The 23,675-nt window shown below is 43.7% G+C and overlaps 1 protein-coding gene across 1 annotated transcript in view; it reads left to right on the top strand.

The window, feature by feature from the left end:
* Positions 1-23,675, top strand: part of LOC143283868 (gamma-aminobutyric acid receptor subunit beta-like) — a 448,038-nt gene that overhangs the window by 336,709 nt on the left and 87,654 nt on the right. The window contains exon 7 of the mRNA XM_076590247.1: positions 9,336-9,582. Coding sequence (XP_076446362.1) covers positions 9,336-9,582 — 247 coding nt within the window. The remainder of the gene's footprint in view (positions 1-9,335; positions 9,583-23,675) is intronic.

Here is a 23,675-nt window from a genome sequence, read left to right as displayed (position 1 = left end):
AAATGATAAAATCAAAGAAACAAGGAACACAGTAAGTTCACGATGCAGACAAGCTGATGAAAGAAAACTGAGTGTCTCATTCGATGGCTCTTCTGTCTTCAGCCAGACATGACCAGTCAGTGTGGTGTAAAAAGCCAGATGCAACAGAAACTGAAGGATATCTATATTGCAGTGCGAACTGATTCATGCATAGACACTGCAAATCACATCACGTGGAAGAAGAAAAAAGAAGAAGAAAGACAGACATAAAAGCTGTGGAAAATTGTGAAGAAATCAAGATGAAAATAAACAGAAAGGTTGGGAGACGGATAGAAACGAGCAGAAGACAGAGTGAAAGTAAAGAAAAGTAAAAACAAATCAGACAAAACAAAGCGAGGCAAGAGTCATAGAGAAGAGAGGAAAGAAGAAAAACAAGTCAAATTAGGAGAAAAAGAAATCACATGAAAAGAAAAACGAAGAACAAACAAACATAAAGCAAAAGAAAACAAAAAGAAAGAGTACAGGCCTTATCAAATAGCCCGCAGCCTAGGACTGAAGAAGACAGCGACAAATTCCATCCCAAACACATCACTGGCAGACACGGATTTTCCTGGATTGCACAGCACACCTCCACCACTCGCTGCCTGGCGAGTCTCTGTCTGTCTGTCTGTCTGTCTCTCTCTCTCTCTCTCTCTCTCTCTCTCTCTCTCTCTGCTCTCTCTGCCTGCCTACTTGTCTGTCTGTCTGTCTCTGTCTATCTATGTAACTATCTCCTTTTCTTCTCGTCTTTGAGTGATGGATGAAAAATGCATGCATGTTTATCAATATATTACCATCAGAAAAAAACTCATTCATTCATTCATTCGTTCATTAATTTACTCTGTCTGTCTGCCTGTCTGTCTGTCTGTCTGTCTGTCTCTTCGGCATGGTGCCAAACTGGATAATAGTCTTGTAGAGCTCTTCATATTATTGTTTGCTGATGATATTTTGTTATTATCTGAAACAGTTGTTGGCCTCCAGTCTCAATTAAACAGTTTAGCCAGAGGGACTTCAAATTTGAAGCTTAAAGTGAATTTGAGTAAAAGTAACATTGTGGTCTTTAGAAAAGGTGGTTTTTGGCTGCTTGTGAGAAATGATATTATAATGGTACTGAGATGGGAGTTGTGAATTCATATAAATACCTTGGTATATATTTTTCAACGAAATTCAGTTTTAAGTTTGCTTGTGAAGATCTGGCATGCGGGGCTAAAAGATGTCTTCTGTCTATATTAAGTAAGTTGTTTTAACTAAACAATACTTCTCTCAACTTATATATAAAATTGTTTGATACTCAGGTACAGCCAGTGGCTCTCTATGGAGCTGAATTATGGGGTCTTGAATCTAGTTCATCAGTGGTTAAGAAAGTTCATTTGTTTGAATTAAAAAGATACCTTGGCGTCAGCATGAAAACACCAACCGGTTTAGTGTATGGAGAACTTGGAAAGTTTCATATTTGTATCAATGCTGTTCGAAGTTAAGATATTGGTTCAGATTAGTACAAATGGACGAAAACAGATTACCGTCAAAAGCTTATTGCTCGTTGTTACTGGACGAAAAAGGAAAAACCAACTGGGTAACAAAAGTCCGAAACGTTCTGTGTAATAATGGGTTCTTGTATGTTTGGGAATATCATGGGGTAGGATGCATGCAAACTTATATTAGGACATTCAGGCAAAGACTCATTGGTGTTAGATGGCAACAGTGGGAAGAACACGTGAATTCAAGTGTTAGGTTTAGCTTATATGGAAAATTTAAGACACATCCCACCGTCGAACCTTGTATCTTATTGAATATGAATAGACATGTGAGGTATGCATTGACAAAATTTAGATTGGGGATGTCGGAAATTGCTGTACATAGTTCCCAATACAGTTACGAGAAAGATGAATTATATCCATTGTGTAAAGAAGAAACTGAAGATGAAATCCACTTTGTATTACGCTGCCACTGTCTTCACGATTGCAGAACCTGTTTTCGTTACAAATGTTCTTGTCATCAAAAAATGAAAATATGATGATAGATTTATCTCTCTCTATATATAAAGCTTTGAAGAGGAGTGAGAACGCAACAGAATTGTTCGATGTCAGAGAGTAAGGCAATGACGATTGCTTTTTGTTGCTTGTTCGTTTTGTTGTTGTTTTTCTCTTGGAGTCTGAATATTTACTTTTTCACGCAATACTTTTGTGTCCGTATGTTGTTTGTTAACAAAATTCATAACACTATATAAGGTAGAAAATCTTCTGTACTTTTGTTTAACCCCTTCAAATGGGGCAGTGGCCTTATATTGAATAAATCGTTCGTTCGCTCGCTCGCTCGCTCGTTCGTTCTCTCTCTCTCTCTCTCTCTCTCTCTCTCTCTCTCTCTCTCTCTCTCTCTCTCTCTCCACACACACACACACACACACACACACACACACACACACACACACACACACACACACACCATATGGGAAAGGATAGAGGAGGGAGAAAACCACGTTCTTATATTTCTCTGGTCAGTGCAACAGTTTCAGGAGAAAATATTGAAGCTATTGTTCATACGGTACATGTTCTTTCTGGCAGACAAAGACGAATCAGTCTTTTCATGTATGCCCAGTCTTTGCTTCAGTTTCACTGAGCTGTCAAAGCATGCGAACTGATCCATACATGCTTCACCACATCTGCTAAAAGAAATAGAAAAATAAGAAAAGAAAAAGGAGAAAAAAAAAACCCACAAAAACACGTAGCAGAGTCTGACCTACACATAAACCAGCGTGCCAATCAGGCCTTCAAAGCCTGCACTGGGTTTTTATTAAGCATTGTCTTTTAAAAGGAAAGAAATAATCAGACAAAGGAAACATATGCGAATAAAAAAAAATCATTTGCACCACTTAAGCAGACAAGACCACTTTTTTCCCTATAAGGAATCAGCGATTCTGAAGATTTTTCAGGAGACAGAAAAAAAACCGCATTTGAGGAGATAGTACATGCATGAGATATAGCAGTGCCTGGCCGTGTATGCTGCACTGTGAAATAATGGAACCATGCCAATTTTATTGAAACTCTGTCTAAAACAGGACTGAAACATTTTTAGGAATTGTGGACAAATGTAATCCTGTTATTTAGTCATACACGACTTAAAACATTGCGATATAGTAAGTTATCATGATGCCGAAAACTCATATGAAATACTGCAATAATAAAAGTAACACGAGGCGTTCAATAAATCGAAGAAATCTATATGGATAGGATGATATAACACTATGGTTAGAGGTACGAACTATGTACGCAGCGCTGGGTAGCTAAAGAAAGTATGCACTGGAAAGTTTGTGGAAGTACGTAGTAATGTGGGAAAGGGTCAGAGGAAGTATGAAATGATGCTGGGGCCTCTTGGAGTAAGAATGAGTCATTCAGTAATACACAGCAGAAGTCAGAGGGTGCACTTATTCAATGGACAGCTTGGAATCAGAGCAGCACTGAATATCGCAGCAGCGGGAGTATGAACAAGTATGAAATAATGTTTCACCGAAGAGTCCTTACTACTACAATACTGATGAGTGTTAAGAAGCGCGAACCAAAATACAGAGGAGCTCGGGCAAAGCATGAAATATTGGAGGGATGGTGGTGGTGATAAGGGAATCGTGTTGACAGCATAAATAGTGGGCTTTCTGTATGATGTATCGCCCAATAATGCAATCTCCAACGCCACGTGGAACGAAGCAAACGTGTTCACGGGATATGCCTGGAATTTGCGTGCTGCTGACAGTACAAACTCTGAAGATTACTTTTCCCAAGAAGTTGTCAAATGAGTTATTGCAGCCGAAATCGAAGACAAAACAATTGAAGGTGATCGCATATTATTTTAAGCTGTCGGTTAGACGGACAAGGTTCAGTGCCTCTAAGAAATGAGGGGAAGCATTGGAGGTAGAAATGTCTCTCACAGCTGGCCGTGTCAGTTTCAGTTATAGTTTCAAGCAGGTGTCAAAGCGTACAGACTGATCCATATACGCTGTACCACACCTGCTATGGAAAGAGAACAGTGGCAGACACCTGACCTATGTACATAACCAATGCGCTGGTCAGGCCTTGGGAGCCTGCCTTTGGCTCTTATAAAATGTGAACCTAAATTGAAATCCAAAATAAATAATTGAAGCTTAAATAGAACATGAACCTAAATAGAAATCCAAAATGAATAACTAAAGTTTATATAGAACATAAACCTAAACTGAAATCCATGATAAATAATGAAAGCTTGTACAGATCATGGACCTAGATTGAAATCTAAAATAAATGATTAAAGCTTGTATAGTACCTGAACCTCAATTGAAATCCAAACTGAACAAACAAATCATTAAAAAGTAATCTAACGAAAGATCAGCTGGAACTGACATGAAACGAAAAGACTGAAATTCCATTTCGGAATCAACAGCGCGCTGGAAACAGACATAACAGTAGAGCATTGCATGGTGCCTTGTGGGTTTGTTTCTTGATAAATATAAAGAAAGAAAGAAATTCTTAACACAATGCATTCAACGAACCGGTCATCCGTACCCTTGTAATCAAATCATCTGTACATATACATTTATGCCTGCACACATACACAACAACAACAACAACAACAACAACAACACACACACACACACACACACACACACACACACACACACACACACACACACACACACAGCTTCTACCAACCACACTTCCTCTCACATCCCCCAATAGCCCCCCCGTCTCTCTCCCCCCCTCCCCTGTGTGTGTGTGTGTGTGTGTGTGTCTGTGTGTGTGTTTACTTATCTAGCTAGCTAGTTATGTGTGTGTTTGTGTTTTCACACACACACACACACACTCTCTCTCTCTCTCTAAACTTTTTCTTATAATTTTAGACTTTTTCTTATAATAATATACAATATACCTTTCCTCTGATACATGACATGAATACTTTTTTACACTAATAGTCACATGCATTCCTTTTCCTTTATCTACTACTTTACTCCTTTCCGTCTAAAAACACTTATAGTGAATAGACTTTAAACTGAAGATAACTCTCTCTCTCTCTCTCTCTCTCTCTCTCTCTCTCTCTCTCTCTCTGTGTGTGTGTGTGTGTGTGTGTGTGTGTGTGTGTGGTTAATATATATGTGTGTATGTGTAAACGGACACTGTGGTTCTCATTAACTGTATGCATTAAAACAAAGCAGTGCTGTCAAAAGGTCGCTGAAGGACAGAACACCAAAGGCGATAGGAGCAGGGAAACATGACAACATGCCAGGGGCAGTGTCTTTTACAGGGTCCGGAATGCCAAGGGCAGGATGCTCAGAACACTCACTGGGCAGATCTCACTGCTTCAGCGTCCTTCAAAATGGAACGGAAAAAAAAACAGAACGTATATTTGAAACGGCAACTTTGCTCTATGTGTGTGTGTGTGTGTGTTTGTGTGCGTGCGTGCGCGCGCGCGCGCGCGCGTGTGTGTGTGTGTGTGTGTACTTATCTAGCTAGCGGGTGTGTGTGTGTGTGTGTGTGTGTGTTTACTTATCTAGCTAGCTAGGTGTGTGTGTGTGTGTGTGTTTACTTATCTAGCTAGCTAGTTATGTGTGTGTGTGTTTGTGTTTTCACATACACGCACACACACACGCACGCACGCACACACACACACACACACACACACACACACACACACACACATACATATATATGTATATATATATATATATATATATATATATATATGCATATGTATATATATATATATATATAAACACAGATAAACAGATAGAGAGTGGGAAAGAGTGGCTGTTGTTGTTTTTAGACCAGCGTGTTTTCTTCCATTGCAAACAAATAAGATAATAAACATGGGAGCGTGAATAACTGTTGCTCCAGGACAATGACCTTTCTGCTTATCATTGGCTCTTGCCCAAGAAAACTAAAAAAGGTGATTACAATTCTTTTCATAATTCAGAAAGTTCAATCTGCATACATATGGGGTTTTATCGATGCGTGTGTGTCTGCGTGCGTGCATGCCTACGTGCGCAAACTTGTGTGTATGTAGTGTGTGGGGTGTGTGTGTGTGCGTTGGTGGGTGTATTCGCCTGTGCGTGTGGGCGTGCGTGCATCTGGTGCTAGGACTTGGCTGATGACAGTTGCCGTTCTAAGGGGGTCAGCAGAAAGGAGACGGCAATCAGCACTGTATTGAAGCACGGCTGACATGGAGTGGATACAGGGAGAGGGAGGGTGGGAGGGGGTGGCACACTGTTGCTGGGGCCTGTCTTTTGTTTGTACTTGGCGATTCTGGTTCTGGAGAGAACAGGGTGTTGTGGGTTCATTTGTTTGCTTGGTTGTTTGTACTACTGAGAGTGAGAGAGTAAAGTCTTGTGAGAAGGAGAGAAAAATGGTTGGAGAAGGTGAGAGAGATTGAGAATGAATGAATGGATGAAAGAATGAATGGATCAGTGATTTAATGAAGTAATGAATGCATTTAGGAAAAGTAGAAACCAGCAAATCCTGTTTATGGGAAAAGATGACAAACAGTGGAATGATGGCCTAGAAGTAAGCGAGAAAATCTGAGCGCACTGGTTCGAATCACGGTTGTCGCCAAAATTTTCTCCCCTTCCACTAGACCTTGAGTGGTGGTCTGGACGCTAGTCAATCGGATGAGACGATAAACCGAGGTCCCGTGTGCAGCATGCACTTAGCGCACGTAAAAGAACACACGGCAACAAAAGGGTTGTCCTGGCAAAAATCTGTAGAAAAATCCACTTCCATAGGAAAAAAACAAATAATAAAACTGCACGCAGGAAAAAATGCAAAAAAAAAAAAGGGGGGGGGTAGTGCTGTCAGTGTAGTGATGCGCTCTCCCTGGGGAGAGCAGCCCGAATTTCACACAGAGAAATCTGTTGTGACAAAAAAGAGGAATACGAATACGAAGAGAGAGAGAGAGATCCTATGCAAATGCATATGTCAAGTGCACATGGCTGTTTTGGGGGAAGGGGGGGGGCAGAGGGCGTTGTCATTGTTGTTGTTGTTTTTTTTAAATTGGCTCAGTTATTCCTTTCAGTGGAATCGACGAACAACGATTTCCACAGAACACCCTTTGCTGAATGAAAAGTGACTTCGTCGTCGTCTTTTTCTTCCCCTCCCCCGATTTTATTTCATGTCTGTAAATTTCTGTGCGTCTGTTTCTCTGTCTCTGTTTCTCCTCCCACCCAGCGCTTGCTCTCTCTCTCTCTCTCTCTCTCTCTCTCTCTCTCTCTCTCTCTCTGTCTCCCCTGTCTTTCTCGCCCGCCTCCCCCCCTCTCTCTCTCTCTCTCTTTCTCTGTCTCCCACACACTCTCTGAACCTGCGCAAGAATGTGCCGAAATGTCTGCGTCCGTTTGTGTAGGTGTACATGCGCATGCAGGTGCGTATGTACCCGAGCACTTCATTTCACCACCCACCACCTCTACACTTCCTTCTCACCCTCATGTATGGCCCGTGCGTGATGCCTTTAGTCACTGTCAGTCGTGCCGTGTTTTGGCAAAGCGTCTCCGGGGCGAAGCGACTGGAATTGTCCGTGACTCCAGTAATCAGGGCCCCATTCAGTGAGCTGACACTGGGAACTGACCTGGGAACAACGAGCGAAGTCGTTGTGCTTCTTTCTATCAGTTTGTCTCTTTAGTGTGTTTGGCTTTTCCTGTTTTGTGCCCCAGATGTTAATGACAATTTGTTTGCTATGTTTCGATTATTTGCCCAACGATCGGCTTGTATCGCAGATTGACATGAGATTACTCTTGGGCCAACAGCAAAGTGAGAGCTGCATGATGAGTGGTTTCTCCACTGCAGTGGGAAGTCATTTACAGTTTAGTCTTTTGTGAAGAAATATGAGGAGGCATGATTGCACTGGCACTTAGTGCTGCAGACTTGGGGATTAGTCGGCCTTTAACAACCATCCCAACACCGACTGTCCTAAAACCTCTTGGCCGAGGAGTGGGCGCGTAACCTGGGCAAGACACTCTCCACTATAAACAAATTCCCAAATTAATGGTAAGGACAGCAGACGCCTCCTGCTGTTCTGGTGGTCATAGTCGGATACGACTCACTGTCATACAATAGTTTCGTGTATGATGAATGATGATGAGATTGTTGACGACGCTGCTGCTGCTGTTGCTGCTGCTGCTGCTCTCTCTGTGTGTGTGTGTGTGTGTGTGTGTGTGTGTGTGTGTGTGTGTGTGTGTGTGTGTGTGTTTAAGCCCATGGCACAGTCGGTTCTTAGGAGCCGGCTTCAGACGGAAAACAAAATGAGATAAAAATTATACTCTCTGATAGGGTTCGAACCCGCGTCCTCGCAATCGTCAGTCCGTGACGTAAACCGCTTGGCCACTGCAGTTGATTTTTACCTGTTTTTGTCCTCTTCCAAGAACTGCTGCTGTCGTTGTCCCTTTGTTCCTAGCCATAGCTTTGAATTGAGTCAACAAACCGAGAGAGGCTGAAACAGGCAGTCAGTCAGAGAGGATGTGGCGCAAATCTAGAATCCGTCTGTCATGCTGTTAATAGCCTGTTTGTTTAATTGTTTGTTTATTTATTCATTTATTCGTTTTTCTGTGTTGCTTAAGCCACGTTGAGCATCAGAGATTAAAGATAAAACACTATAGATACGTATCCAATAGTACCCAGAAAAAAAATGGAAAAGAAAATTAGGCATAAGCAGTCATAACAATGTATATATAATTCTATTATATGCGTCTGGACATTACGTCAACATGTCGTCTGCACAAAAACATAATTATACATCATACACAGCATTACATACAATTACAGACATACAAAACCACAAAATGCCAACGGGCAAGAAATGCTATTTGTCAAGTTCCGACCGAAAAGCACGCAAATACTCAAATCTGTATTGAAAAGCATACAGGTGAATGGACCAGCCAGGCAGAAAAAAAGAAGTCGGAAACAAAGGCAGCGAGAGAAAAGAAGAGAATTACAGCACAAAATTACCAGAAGGTAATGACTGGATGCTCAGTTTGATTTTCCAAACTTGGAAGAAAGAGCGAGACCGGGATTCGAATCCAGACCCTCACGAACACTGTATTGGCACACAAGCTTCTTAACCATCCTGTCGCCTTCCTTCATAACTACTACTACTACTACTAGTTATTATTATTATTATCATCATCATCATCATCATCATCATCATCATCATCATCATCGAACTACAGCAGCAGCAGCGTCAACAACAACAATAATATTTTGGACATGAGAACTGCTTGAACCCAAATTGTTAGGAATGTTAAATCACAGCTATTCGTTATGATAACTAACGTTTTCCCCTGTCTGTCTGTCTCTGTGTCCTCCTCCCTGCAGGCATCACCACCGTCCTGACCATGACGACCATCAGCAACGGCGTCAGGTCCTCGCTGCCCCGCATCTCCTACGTCAAGGCCATCGACATCTACCTTGTCATGTGCTTCGTCTTCGTCTTCGCGGCGCTCCTGGAGTACGCGGCCGTCAACTATACATACTGGGGCGCGCGCGCCAAGCGGAAGGCCAAGAAGCTGAAGGAGAGGGCCTCCACCACCACCACCACCTCCTCCTCCACCTCCATGAAGAGGTCTGCCGCTGCCCGCAGGACGCAGGAGCAGCAGTACGTCTTGGAGCAGGTGAGGTGGTCTGGGGTGTTTGGTGGTGGTGGTCGTTGTGTGTGTGTGTGTATGTGTGTGTCTGTCTGTCTGTCTGTGAAGTGGGAGGTTGTGGTGAACGTTTTTTTGGTTGTTATGGGATTCTTAGGTGTGGGGATGTTTTTCGTTGAAGAGCGATGTGTTGTTTGCGTTCTGCTTTTCTTGTTGTTTTGTGTTGTATTGTAGTGTTGTATTGTATTTGATTATTGTTCTTTTCTTTTGTTTTCCTTTGGATTGTTTTGTGCTTTGTAAGGTTCTGAAAATTGTATGGTCTTGTACTGTGCTTTCTAGTGCTGGACTGTCATTTAACTCTTCCGTGCGAGGCTCTACCTACCTTTCCTCTGCAATATCCTGACAACTTGTCTCTGCTCGACTCAAGTGTCCTCATGCTTTACCTTCTTTCACAGAAATGTTTATGCACATGTGTCTGTATCTGCGAGCAGCCACTTTGAGAAAAGAAAGCCTTCCTTTCTCTTCATGAAACTTTAGTCTCTTTGCCCTCGTTATATTGCTACCTACGTCACTTTCTCCGTGTCTGTGTGTGAGAAGTGCGTGTGTTTTTTGTTTTGTTTTTTGTTGGTTTTTTTCGTATTACTGGCACCTAGAGGCCATTTGAAATATTGGATAATGTTCTGTTTGGACCATAGACTGCAGTGTGTGTGTGTGTGTGTGTGTGTGTGTGTGTGTGTGCGCGCGCGCGCGTGCTTGTGTGTGTGCGCGTGCTTGTGTGTGTGCGTGTGTGCGCATGTATGTAAATACGTTGTTCCACATGGGGTCTAGTGGTGATAATGGTAGTAGCGGCATTTGCTTGCGTGTGTTCGTGCGCGCGCGTGCGCGTGTGTGTGTTTGTATTGATGTTTTGTTATTTTTGTTGTTGCTGCTGCTGCTATTGTTCGGATTGTTTACTACATCTTTGAGATGACTCTGAAGCATTCTTGGATGTCGTTGCCATGTATTGCTGTGAATCAGACTTGTGTTTTGAGATCAGTTTCGTGTTAGTCGACAGGTCGTCGTGATGGTTAAAATCTTCCTGAAACATATTCGTTTCTTGAAGCCAAATCAAATGACAGTTGCAGCCATGGGGTCTGTACGGTTGATGAGAAAAAGGTGCCAGAATCACACACACACACACGCACGCACGCACGCACGCACGCACGCACGCACGCACGCACGCACGCACTCTCTCTCTCTCTCTCTCTCTCTCTCTCTCTCTCACACACACACACACACACACACACACACACACACACATACACATACACGCATGCGCACAAACACAGTCACACGTACACAACCGCGCGCGCGCTCACACGCTCACACACAATCACGCACGCGCATACACACTCACACACAAACATATATATACTCACACACATGCATGCACGCACGCGCACACACACACACACACACACACACACACACACACACATATATATATATATATATATATATATGCACACACACACACGTGTTCACACACACATATATGCACACACGCACACACACACGCGCGCACGCACGCACGCACACTCAACACACACACACATACACGCGCGCGCGCGCGCGCGGACGGGGGAGGGGGTTATTTCAGCTGAGAGAACAATTTTTTTGAAACGCACATTTTCAGTCAGTTAAGTTCCTCTTCCGAAGCCCCTTTTGACTCTGTCCCTCACTATTTTTTTCTCTCATGAATTCCATATCAATCCTATTAAATGGGTTATTTAGATTATTTATTCTTCATTGTATTAAAAATGATTTCAAAACAGCGCAAAGCTTTGCACTTAACAAGAAAATCCTCCTTACAATATGGCAAGGAGAGCAGCTCTAAAGGCGAAGTCACCCTATTAAAATGGCGTTTCAAGAAGAAAGAAAGAAAGAAAGAATGTGAGAGAGAAGTAAGTGAGGAAGGAAGGAAAGACAGAAAGAAAGAAAGGTACTTGTCTTAGCTTGTCCTGAGGACAGCTGGAAATTATGTGCGACTTTGATGATGAACACTGAAAAGTTAGTGGAGAGAGAGAGAGGGGGGGGGGGGTGGTGGTGGTAAGGAGAGAGAGATTAGACAGGCGGACACAGAGACGGAAAGACAGACAAAGACGGAGCGACAAACACGGAGAAACAGAGGTAGGGATAGACGGGTGTAGAAGGTAGGGAGAGACAGACTGGCAGGCAGGCAGACAGAAAGAGTGAGAGACATCAGGGAGAGACAGACATACATGTAGGCAGGGAGGGGAGGGTGGTAACACGGAGGGAAAATAACCGAAGAAAGCGGGGAAGGTGGTGGGAGGTGTATTGGGGACGGGGTGGAGGGGGGTGAGAGGAGTGGATGGCATTTCATCAGTGTGGGTTTACCCCCGAGAACGGAGTATGGCTGCCTACATGGCGGGGTAAAAACGGTCATGCACGTAAAAGCCCACTCGTGTACATACGAGTGAACGTGGGAGTTGCAGCCCACGAACGCAGAAGGAGAAGAAGAAGAAGATCAGTGTGGAAAGGAGCAGTGTGGTTGGCAAGGTGGAGGAGGAACACAAATATCACATCAGCGCGATTTTTCTATTTCAAACGCCATAATGGAGTCTCCCGTCAGACCGATGGATGAGTAGGCAGGCAGGCTTATCTGTCGGTGTGTGTCCTCATATGGGAGAAGAGGCCGATTCTGGATGCGCAGGGAAAACATCTGCAGAAGTTGAACCCTGCTTCCTTCGCTCACGCTTCTCCTTTCTGGCCAGCGTTCTCTTGTTTTCAGACTTTTTTGCCACTAGAGCACAGCATCCTCCAACGAGAGCGGGAAAGGGCATTAGTTTCCCAAGAAGCGATGTCTGTGTCACAGGCTTTGAGGTTTGTCTTCAAGGTATCCTCGAAGCGCTTGCAGGGTCTTTCAAGTTCACGGTGGCCTTCCTTCAGCTGGCCATACAAAAGCATCTTCGGGATCCTCCTGTCTGTCATGCGGACAACGTGTCCTGTCCAGCGTGGCTGGTACTGGATCAGCAGGCTTTCGATGCTGGGCAGGCCGCTCCTCTCTAGGACCTAGAGATTGGAGACCCTGTCTTGCCACTTTATGCCGAGGATCTTTCGTAGGCATCTCTGCTCAAGTTGTTGAATGTGACGGCGATACGTCGTCCATGTTTTACAGCAGTACAACAAGGTGGTCAGCACAACAGCTCTGTAGGTTTAGATTTTGGTGCTAAGCCAAAGCGGACAAGTGGGTCAGGTCAGGTGCATAGCCATATACGACGGATAAAGGCAAACAAACTTCGAACAGTATTGGCTTTGGTGGAGGACATCATTCACTGAATGTAAAGACATTTTGTGGTTTTAGTTATCTTTCGGGCAATATATGTTTCTAGCAGATTTTAGAAATGGGCAACAGAGAAGAAAATAAATGTCATCTTATTCAGATTTTTTTCTTACACAGTGAACATAGTAGATCGTAATTCGTATGGTTTTTGTTCACTTTCCCGAGATATTCCAAGGCGAAATCTGGTCGTTGGCGCACGTCTGTATCCATAGCTGTCAGTAAATATGTCTCTCCATACCATGCAAAGGATTCTGTAAGTGGGATGCATACTAAATTTATCGTCCGTTTGTACAGGATCGTTCCAATGTTGCCATTTAGAAAAAAAAATCAATCGTTGGTTATAGTTGTTGTAATTTTTGTTGTTGTTGTTGTTTAAAAAGAACTGAACACCTTGATTTGTCCAAACAAAACCAAATCCAAAATGTAAAAGACACTTCTTTATCCATGTCTGCTCTGCACGTTGTTTTTCCTCGGACATCTCACTCAGAGAACATCACGTAAGCTTTCGTTGACAGTTTGCTTCCATCTGTGTTAACTTTAACCTCAACGAACGCGATTAACAGTAGAATTGAATATATTTGAATATCTATTCACTTGTTCATAAACTGTGTTATCAGGTGTACGTCTGTCTACGAAAAAAAAACCTTCGTCAAAGCAAGTTAATGAACCTTCATGCAACGTTTAGCTTCAGTGTGCAGTCGCAAAATTTCGGAGTCATATTGCATTGGAGACAGAGACTGAAAGGCCCAAAAACTTTATTACTTAATGAGAATGGTTGTAGACATTGCCTATTCTTCCAATTATTCTGTCCTTGAGAGAACGAAATGAATTTCTATTTCACGAGGGCAGTGGAGTAAGCATAACTGATTTTTTCACCCAGCCCTGAGAGAGAGAGAGAGAGAGAGAGAGAGAGAGATCCACCCACATACGTAAACAAAAAGCAACAAAAAAAAAAAAAAGGGGGGGGGGGGGTGGAGCCCGGACAAACAGATCAATGAGTCAGGTCGATGTTTTCCGCTCACCAACTTTTCCACCCACCCTTCAGCACGAAGAGCGTGTCTGCCAATGAACGGCCACAAATCAAGGGGAGGAAATGAGGGTCCAGACGGAGTGCTGTCCCTTGGCACACGTTCGCTGTCCCTCGTTCGGACTGCTGAAAATGGTTTGAAAACAAGTCGTCATTTGGTCAATCCTTTCCTTCTTTCTTTTTTTCTCTCTAAAATTCAAATCGTTAGTGCCTCCTTGCCTTGTTTTAACAGCCCTCGTTAGACCGCGCTAGTTTTTGCAGTCAGTGGCTTTTTAGCAATCACACGCTTTCTCGCAATTTGTTGGGAAGTTTAGGATTGCGAGAAAGCGTGGTCATGTCTCTGCTGATGTTGCTAGCAATGGCACTGTCATCTCCTCCTTCCCACACTGTCTCAGTCTCTTTCTTTTTCTTTTTTTCTTTTTTTTTTCTCTCTCAAATCTGTAGTACGAATATACGGAGGAATGATACAATTACGGGGATTTCCTTGGCTTACTCACACGCTGCGAGAAAGCGTGGAGGTGCCTCGCTATTCTCGCAATTTGCGAGAGATCGTCGGATTACGAGAAATCGTGGACTGACAAGAACACCCTGAGATAAGAAAAAAGGCGTAACACGTTCAATATATTGCTTGTAAAGTTCATGATCTGTCTTCAACGAAACTTCACCTTTTGTTTAGATAAAGGAAAGTGAAAATAAACAACAAAAAACAAAAACAAACAAACGCAACAATAACAGCAAACAACAAAAACAACAACACAGATAAACAAACAATGAATTCATCTTTCACTGGCACGAGTGGCTGACGTGCTGCAAATGGAGCCGTCAGAATGTACCTCAGCAGCGTTGACGACTACAGAATCAATGTGTAGCGGTGTGGATGTGTTGACACAGCCAACTGTACAGAGGCAGGGAGGTGGGAAAACAAGCAAGGAACCAAATGCACATAATATAAAAACCATGCAGGCAAACAGACAATACAGAGGTATTTGCTGATATATAGATATGTAAGTAGTATATACTAGTATATACTGAGTAGTTAAAAGTTTTGGCAGAAAGGAAGGCAGGCAAAAAAGATATATCGATATGTTGGCAAACTGATACAGATAGGTAGGTAGGTAGGTAACAGACAGACTGTGTGTGTGTGTGTGGTGCGCGCGCGCGCGTGTGTGTGTGTGTGTGTGTGTGTGTGTAAAGCGTATGGGGCATACAATTGGCTCTCTCCCTCATAGAAAATTCAGATGGCCCCAGTTGCTATCTTTGATGAACTTACATCGTCCCAAGTTTCCCATTTTGCCCTGATTTATTTTTGTAAAATGAATGTTTAATGGTTTCTTGTTTTCATTCATTATAGATATCATATGTTTGCATTCAATATCGTGCTTACGGAAGAAGAAATAGACGGATTAATAGATAGATATATTGGATGGACAGACAAAACGATTGAGCGACTGATCAATGTAGATAGCTCTACACAGATGCAGACATGTTGGACAAAATTGGCCAGGAAGTCTTGGACAGGCTTGGGGAGTTTCCACTGCAGTGAATCAGGTGTATCCCCAGGTCTTGTTTTTAGACTGTCCTGTGTCTGGTTTAGCCACCATCCATCTCTCTCTCTCTCTCTCTCTCTCTCTCTCTCTGTCTCTGTCTCTGTCTCTCTCTCTCTCTCTCTCTCTCTCTCTCTCTCTCTCTCTCTCTCTCTCTCTCTCTCTCTCTGCCTCTGTCTCTTTTCCGTGGTAATGTTCCAGGCTGCCCTGAGCTAGTTTGGACATCGTTCATCTTTGTGTCTGACTGTATCAGTCCCTGTGTGTATATGCGCGCGCGCGCGCGCGCGTGTTTGTGTGTGTGTGTGTGTGTGTGTGTGTCTTTCTTTCTCTCTCAGCACTTATAACAGGGGCACAGTGAAAATTAGCTCTAGAAGGCTTTTTGTAGAAAGTGTACCTCCGCTAACGAGGAATTTATCTCGCAGTGGTGAATAGTCCTTTTATTACCTCCCATGTCTCGCAGTTGGCGAAAAATTCCATGATTTACTTCCATGTCTCCAAATGCAGAATACAGAATACGTCACTAAGTGAAAATCATTTGTTGTGAAAAACATAATTATGATTACCACCCCTGTCTTCCAAAAGCGAAGAATCCCATTACCCCCCACCACCATCACCACCACCACCACCACTGCCACCCATCCCCACCCCCTCCTGCCTTCCAGTTAGCGAAGAATCATTTTAAAAATATCGTGGATCCGGACATGGATGTACAGAATTCCACACCCTATCGAAAAACAAAGTCTTCACCAAAACAAAGCCCAAGCGCTGAACTACTTGATTCTAGCCCTATTCTTTTCTGAGTTATTGAAGCGATTTCGATTTCTTTTTGTAGCTTTATTCTCAAAACAGATACATTTGATTCATAACGTACCACACATTTGTATTAGAGCATGTATACGAACATCCAGGATCATGGAGTTTGACAGGAGAGCTCCCACATCCATGAACCGTAACTTGTATAACATCTTGTCTGTCCCATTGTGAATGGTGTTGTGATTTTCACTTGTCACCAAACGCGTTTTATTTTATGGTGATACAACACGTACACAGTGCACGTGCATGTTGCTGGTGTCAGATGGAAGCTGAGGCCTACCCGACGTAATCTTTCCTTTACACGAAATGAATGAATGATTAGACTAGGAGAGTAAATGGTTAACAGACAATTAAGAGTGATAACGTTCTCCATACAAAAGATACACAACTTCAAGTCAATGCTGCTTTAGCTACCGATTCAGCTACCACAGAGGTAAATAAAAAGTACATTTGAAAAAACCCAGACACTTACTGAAAAAAAAGAGAGCCAGGAGCTTGTCCTTACACCGATCATTTGACATGTGCACACAGAAGCAATGACAGAAGGAATGTGCAAACACAAGTAAGCTTTTATTCAAAATTGGCATAGCCTTTGCATGGCTGTACATACACCAGCCAACAAGTGGTCAAACTGAAATCAAATCACAACACAATGGCAGTGGTGTGACCCATGGCCCAGATCTAAGGCATTCATAAAGTTCGGAAAAATCCGTCAGCATTTGAGGATGTTGGCATATCTGCTTACTGACAGACAAACAATCCAACAAACGAACCCAGATGAAGAACGTAATCTAAACGTAATCTCCTTAGGGAGATAACAAGGTTTGAACCTAATGGTATTCCAAGTGAGGTCTGACGTCAATAATGCAGAACACGGTTGGCCAGCTTCATAAACTGTCCAGCCAAGCATGAAATATGCGCCTCTAAGCAAATTACAAGAAGATGGAAAGTGTGTAAAAAAAATGAACAAATAAATAGATACGAAAATGAACTTAGCATGTGTATATTATGCCCTGTCTGCATCGATCGAAATGGAAAAAGCAATATCGCCACCTGAAACATATCTCAGACGTGTATTTTTACTCAATTAATTTGATATATTTATCAGCGAGAGTTCCGGTTCTGAAAATACGTTGACGGAAGGAATGTGACAAGCAGGGGGAGGATGATTCATTCGTTTCGGAAATATTCCTGTAAAATTAAAACTACTTTTTATATTTTTATTTTATTTTATTTTTAGTTTAATGTCTTTTTGTTATGAGTGATACTAGACGACGACAAAGTGAGGGTGGGCAGGTGCGCGCTAAGTGCATGTGTGTGTGTGTGTGTGTGTCCCCATGTCAAACGTAAACATGGGCACTTTGTCGGCGACCGAAACTGACAGAGAAAAGCGATACTGACAGAATGATTCAGATCGGTGAGATCGTCCTGACCTTCGCTCTTTTCATGACGCCGTATCAAACCTTTCAGAGACGCCGTGGCAGAGTCGGTCAGGCTTTGGGCTTTGGTCCAGTGTTCCCCAGTGAACAGGGATCGAGGTGCACTTTCGGCATTGTGTTGTCATATTGGGAAAGGAACACTACTCCGAATTTCTTCACTCCACCCATTTGTGAATGGGTACCTGACTTCGTGAAGAAGGTCAAAACGGCGGAAGTAGAGGGTTGGGCCCCGCTTTCATACGTCGACCCCTAGACACTGTGGATGGTGGCTGCAAAAGGCTGTTGGACTTATAACTCTCTCTTTTTTTTGTTGTTATTTTTTGTCTATGTCTGCCTCTGTTGCTCTTGTTAGGCCACTACTGATCGACAAATTTCGTTTTATCTATCGTCAACAGTGGGCACACGATCAAGGTGATTATTGATTTTGTTTTTATTCTAAGTAACAACAGATCTTTTCAAAGAGTAGAAAAGCTTATATCGGTGATGCAGAAGGGAACTCCGACAACAAAAACAACCCCCCCCCCCCCCCGAACCCCCCACTCCCCCCAAAAATCAAACAAAAACAAAAAAAACAGCGACTACAAAAAAGGAAGAATCACTAAGACGTCAGACTGAAATGAAAGAAAAGAAGAAGAAAGGAATAATATAAAATGAATACCAAAACCAGAAAGGGGGAAAAACACAGAAGAAATAACGAAAGAAAAATGTGGGGAGGGGGGTGGAAGGGAACCAAAAAATAAAAGAGAAAATAAATTAAGAGGAAAGGAACAAAAAAGGTAACAACGCGGAAGAAGAAAAAGGAGAAGAAGAAGAAGGGAAAACAAGAAAAGAAAAAGAAAGGCCCATAGCGCCGCAATTCAATCAGACCTGCTTAGCGTAAAATGAAAATCATTGCACTCTGCCGTGCAGCGCATTTCAACCCTGCCTCCCATCACGTTTTCACAACAACAACAACACCACCAACAAAGAAAAGCACAACAAACAAACATACACACGCACGAACACGCGCACAAAGAGAGAGAGAGAGAGAGACAGACAGACAGACGAAAGAACTTTTTCGTATGCATGCATATGGGAACGCGCGAACGCACACACACACACACACACACACACACACACACACACACACACACACACACTCTCTCTCTCTCTCTCTCTCTCTCTCTCTCTCTCTCTCTATATATATATATATATATATATATATATATATATACTCTCTGTGTGTGTATATATATATATATATATTCCCTCTCTCTCTCTCTCTCTATATATATATATATAGAGAGAGAGAGAGAGAGAGAGAGAGAGAGAGAGAAAGCGATTTTCGTAACAGCCCAGGAGTTACTAACTCACATTGAGGACATAATGTTATGAATCACAATAGATACAGATTCCGATGATGACGCAGTTGCTCTTTTGATAGACGGAGGAAGACGGAGACTGAAAGACTGGGACTGAAAGAGGCAGAGGCAGAGACGTCCAGAAAGAGAGACAGACACTAGGACAGACATACACAAAAAATAGAGTGACAGAGAAATAAGAAAGAGACAGATAGAGACACAGAGAGACAGAGACAGAAAGAGAGACATATAGAGACAAAGAGATAGATAAATGAGAAAGAGGCAGACAGACAGACATTGACACAGTTTGCACGTGCTGAAGGCCTGTGAGCGAGGCAGTAAACAGCACGTGCCGACACGTGGTCCGAGAGGCGTTAAGAGTTGATCACACAGGGCGTGACACAATCGTCACTAAACGGGCGGCCGCATTCTTGACGCAACGGTCAGCCCTATACCAAAGAATGTTTCAGCTGAATCAGCGAAACGAAGAGCTGACACATCAACATCATCATTGCAGAAGGGTGTTGTAAAAGGCTCGGTAGCCCTTTAAAGCATTCCGAGCAGTGAATTCATCATGTCGTCTATTTCTAGGGCTCGACATAGGAAGGCGAGGCCCAGTCCAATCCATCCGCTTTGAAACTTCCTCACCCGATATCGGGTACCCGCTCACAACCTGGGTGGGGTGAGGGAAATTTTGAGAAATGCCATTTTTCCATGGACATAAGATCTTGCCGAAACGGGGCCACGAAGCCTGTATGACCGGAGAACACTGGGTCCAAAGTCCGTCGTCTAACAGATTGTGCCACGGCGGCTCCCGAAGTGTACTGACTTGCAAAGTCATTATCGTGTCTTCCTTTGTCGGCCTGATCAGCGGCATGTTGTCTGAAGGGCTGTGCGACGCTAACAGCGACGTGAGGACCGGCCGCTGATTTGGTATTCACACCACACAACTGGCTTGATGTCCCTGTCTTGGTGTTGACGTCTGACTCTTTGACTGACAGGCTTGCCAAGTACCAGAAGGGGGCGGAGGTGGGGTGGGGTGGGGTGGGGAGGATAAGGGAGGGGTTAGAAACTGCATTTTCAGAAAACGAACGCTGTACATCCAACAACAAAATACGATGATACTACTACTACTACGACGACTACTACTACTAAAAATGGTGATGATGATGATAAGAAGGAGGAGGAGAGAAGAAGAAGGAGAAGAAGAAGAATGATAACAATATGTATTTTTAGGTACAAGAAAGATAGGGTTGCAGCAAGTATGCTTGAGAGGACTGCATCGTTTGTACACCGTAATTAAGTGCAAGAGGCACAAATGGAAGCAAACAGAGGAGGGGAGAAAAAAACAAACAAAAAAAACGAGTCATCAAATTGCATTTTTATGGAACCAAAATATATCTAATAATGAAAACAGAAGCAACCCTTGCGTAAAATAAGGGGTGAGTGAGTGGAGAGGAAAAAGAAAGAATACAAAAACAACTGTGAAGGAAGAAACGAAGGTAAAAGATTGAAAGAATGAAAGGATTGAAAATTGAACGAAAGCAAAAGATTGATCTAAAGAAAACGGAGCACAAGAAAGAACTCGCTCAGAACTCAAAACGTTTTTATTGAAGGATTAAGATTTTAGAAGGGAAAAAAGCAAAGGAAAGAAAAATGAAATAAAATTAAAACAAAACAAAACGAGGGGGACACATGAATCCACTGACAAAAAAAGAGAAGCTTGGAAGAAACATCCGTTTTCCTTTTTCTTTTTCTTTTTTTAAATCGAAACACCCATTGTCATGCCACAAAAATGTGGGGAGAGAGAGAGGGTTGGGTGGGTGGGTGGGGAGGGGGACGGGAGAGGGAGGAGCTGAACGTCAGCATTCTCGGGAGCCAAACGAACAAAAATAACAACAAATAATAAAGCACGTGACACTCGTACGTGCCACTGCAGTAAAAGGACAAACAAAACGGTGACTGCGCATGAAAGAGATGGGGGTAGGGGTGACGAGTTCTTTTGGGGTTTCTTTTTTTCCTTTTTCTTTTCTTTTTTTTGGGGGGGAGGGGGGGGGGGGGGGGGGGGGGGGGGGGGGGGGGAAGACGACTGGGGAGAAACAGAGAGGAAGGAAGGGAAGGGAGGGATGGCAAGGAAAGAGTGAATGGAGAAGGTGACTGGACAAGTTGGGGAGATGGGGGGGGGGGGGAGAGAGAAAGAGAGTGAGTGGAGAAGGGGGAGTAACGTTGGGGATATGGACAAGGGGGAGTGACGTTGGGGATATGGACAAGGGGGAGTGACGTTGGGGATATGGACAAGGGGGAGTGACGTTGGGGATATGGGGGGAGAGAGTGATTGGAGAAGGAGAGAGAAGGGGGAGTAGCGTTGGGGAGATGGGGGGAGAGAGTGAGTGGAGAAGGAGGGAGAAGGGGGAGTAACGTTGGGGAGATGGGTGAGAGAGTGAGTGGAGAAGGAGGGAGAAGGGGGAGTAACGTTGGGGAGGGGAGTAACGTTGGGGAGATGGGGGGGAGAGAGTGAGTAGAGAAGGGGGAGGGGACACGTTGAGGGTTTGTGGGGAGACCGTTAGCTGAGAAGAAGGGAGAAGGAGGAGGGACAAGTTGAGGAGATGGTGGGAGAGAGTGAGTGGAGAAAGAGGAAGAAGGGGGGGGGAACAATTTGGGGAGATGGTGGGGAGAGTGAGTGGAGAAAGAGGAAGAAGGGGGGGGGAACAATTTGGGGAGATGGGGAGAGTGAGTGGAGAAAGGAAGAAGGGGGAGGAACATTTTGGGGAGATGGTGGGAGAGAGTGAGTGGAGAAAGAGGAAGAAGGGGGGTAACATTGAGGAGATGGGGGGGGGGGGGAGTGAGTGGAGAAGGGGGGGTAACATTGAGGAGATGGGGGGAGAGAGTGAGTGAAGAAGGGAAAAGGGGTGGGAAAAGTTGGGGAGTGTGGGGGGAGATAATGCGCGGAGAAGTGAGGAACAAGCTGGGGGGAGGGGGTGTTGGAGAAGGTGTGTGTGGGGGGGGCGGGGGGGGGGGGGTAAGGCAGGGGAGAGTGAGAAAGAAGACGTGAAGACCTGTGACAGAAGAGGAGGAGGCGTGAAGCCGGACATAAGGGACACATGGACAGCTTCCAGTGCACGCCCCGACAGCGCCGTCACACTGGAGAAACCTGTCAGTGTCTGCAGGCCTGGGGGGGAGAGGGGGGGTAGTGGAGGTTCGGGGGGGGGGGGGATGTGAGAGAGAAAATCCAAACAGAAACATAAACCGAACATCGAGAAGTTGAGTGAGGAGAAAAGGGTGGAGGAATGGGCGTGGCGATGGGGAGTTGAGGAAAGAAAAAAAAAAAAACCCACACAGAAACACCACCAAAAATGGTGGTGTTAAATAAAGAGAAGGATGGAGGAAAAAAATTATTACGAAAAATAAGGAAAGAAAGAAAAGCACAGGGAAAGGGAAGGTGTGAAGGAAGTAGCGACGGATGGAAGGAAAGAAACAACAACCAAAAGCGAGAAAAGAAAGAAAGACGGGAGGGGGCAAATGTATTAGAGGAAGAAAAGGAGGGGAAGGGAGGAAAGAAAAACGTGAACGAAAGAGGGGGAGTGGGGATGGAAGGAAGGAAGGAATGCAATGAAGGAAGGAAGAAAACGGTTTCTGTGCCCATCAAAGCACGTGCGCATACTTCTTCATGCCAAAAACAAGCAAACAAACAAACAACACAAACAAACATACAAGCAAAAGAAAAACCACAAACCTTGCCTTTCACATAGAAAAACCGCAATCATGACCGACTCTCTTAGACAAGTATCCGTTCATGCGACACGGTGTTGGCTATGCTGCATCACGCTTTTAAAGCTTGATTGTATGGGGATGTTGAATCACTTTTGGCGCTTCTTTTCTTGCCTTCCATGACAACAAAACAAACACACACACACACACACACACACACACACACACACACAAACACAAATAATAATAATAATAATAATAATGATAATAAGTCCCGCAATGTGTAAAATAACATCATAAATTTACTTAACATAGATGATCAGAATACAAAATAGTTGATTTTCCGGATAAAGCTTTATTTGCCATATAACCTGAAGGTTTATAAAAACACGAGGCAAACACTGTACAAACAGAAGCTATCGTCATGTGTTGATTACGCATTCAAACACAAACCTTCACAACTTTATTTGCGCATCACGTATCGGCTTCAACTGACGAGGAAGAGCTTTCTCAGTGTTATCAGATGTTTGCATGTCGTTTATAAAGTTGTTTTCTCAATGTGAACTCATCAAGGGCGTTCATGACAGAACTGTCCTATGTGGAGTAAGCAAGCGGGGGAATCGATGCAGGTCCCATTCGCCTAGTACCGTTTGGCCTACACTTTGATCGTGCCGCCACCCTCAATGGCTTGAATCGTTGTCCCGTTTCGCCTACTCAGGATCTGTCTTTGTGTGTGTGTGTGTGTGTGTGTGTTTACAGCAGTGACTTCCCAGCGATTATGTAACAAACATTCAGTTTAGGGTCAAGCTCTGTCAGTGTCCAGTGCAAGAGAGACGGACACATTTTGATTTTTTTTTTTT

The sequence above is a fragment of the Babylonia areolata genome, chromosome 7 (genome assembly GCF_041734735.1).
Source record: "Babylonia areolata isolate BAREFJ2019XMU chromosome 7, ASM4173473v1, whole genome shotgun sequence".
Taxonomy (NCBI): Eukaryota; Metazoa; Mollusca; class Gastropoda; order Neogastropoda; family Buccinidae; genus Babylonia; species Babylonia areolata.
This window is presented reverse-complemented; position numbering and strand designations above follow the sequence as displayed.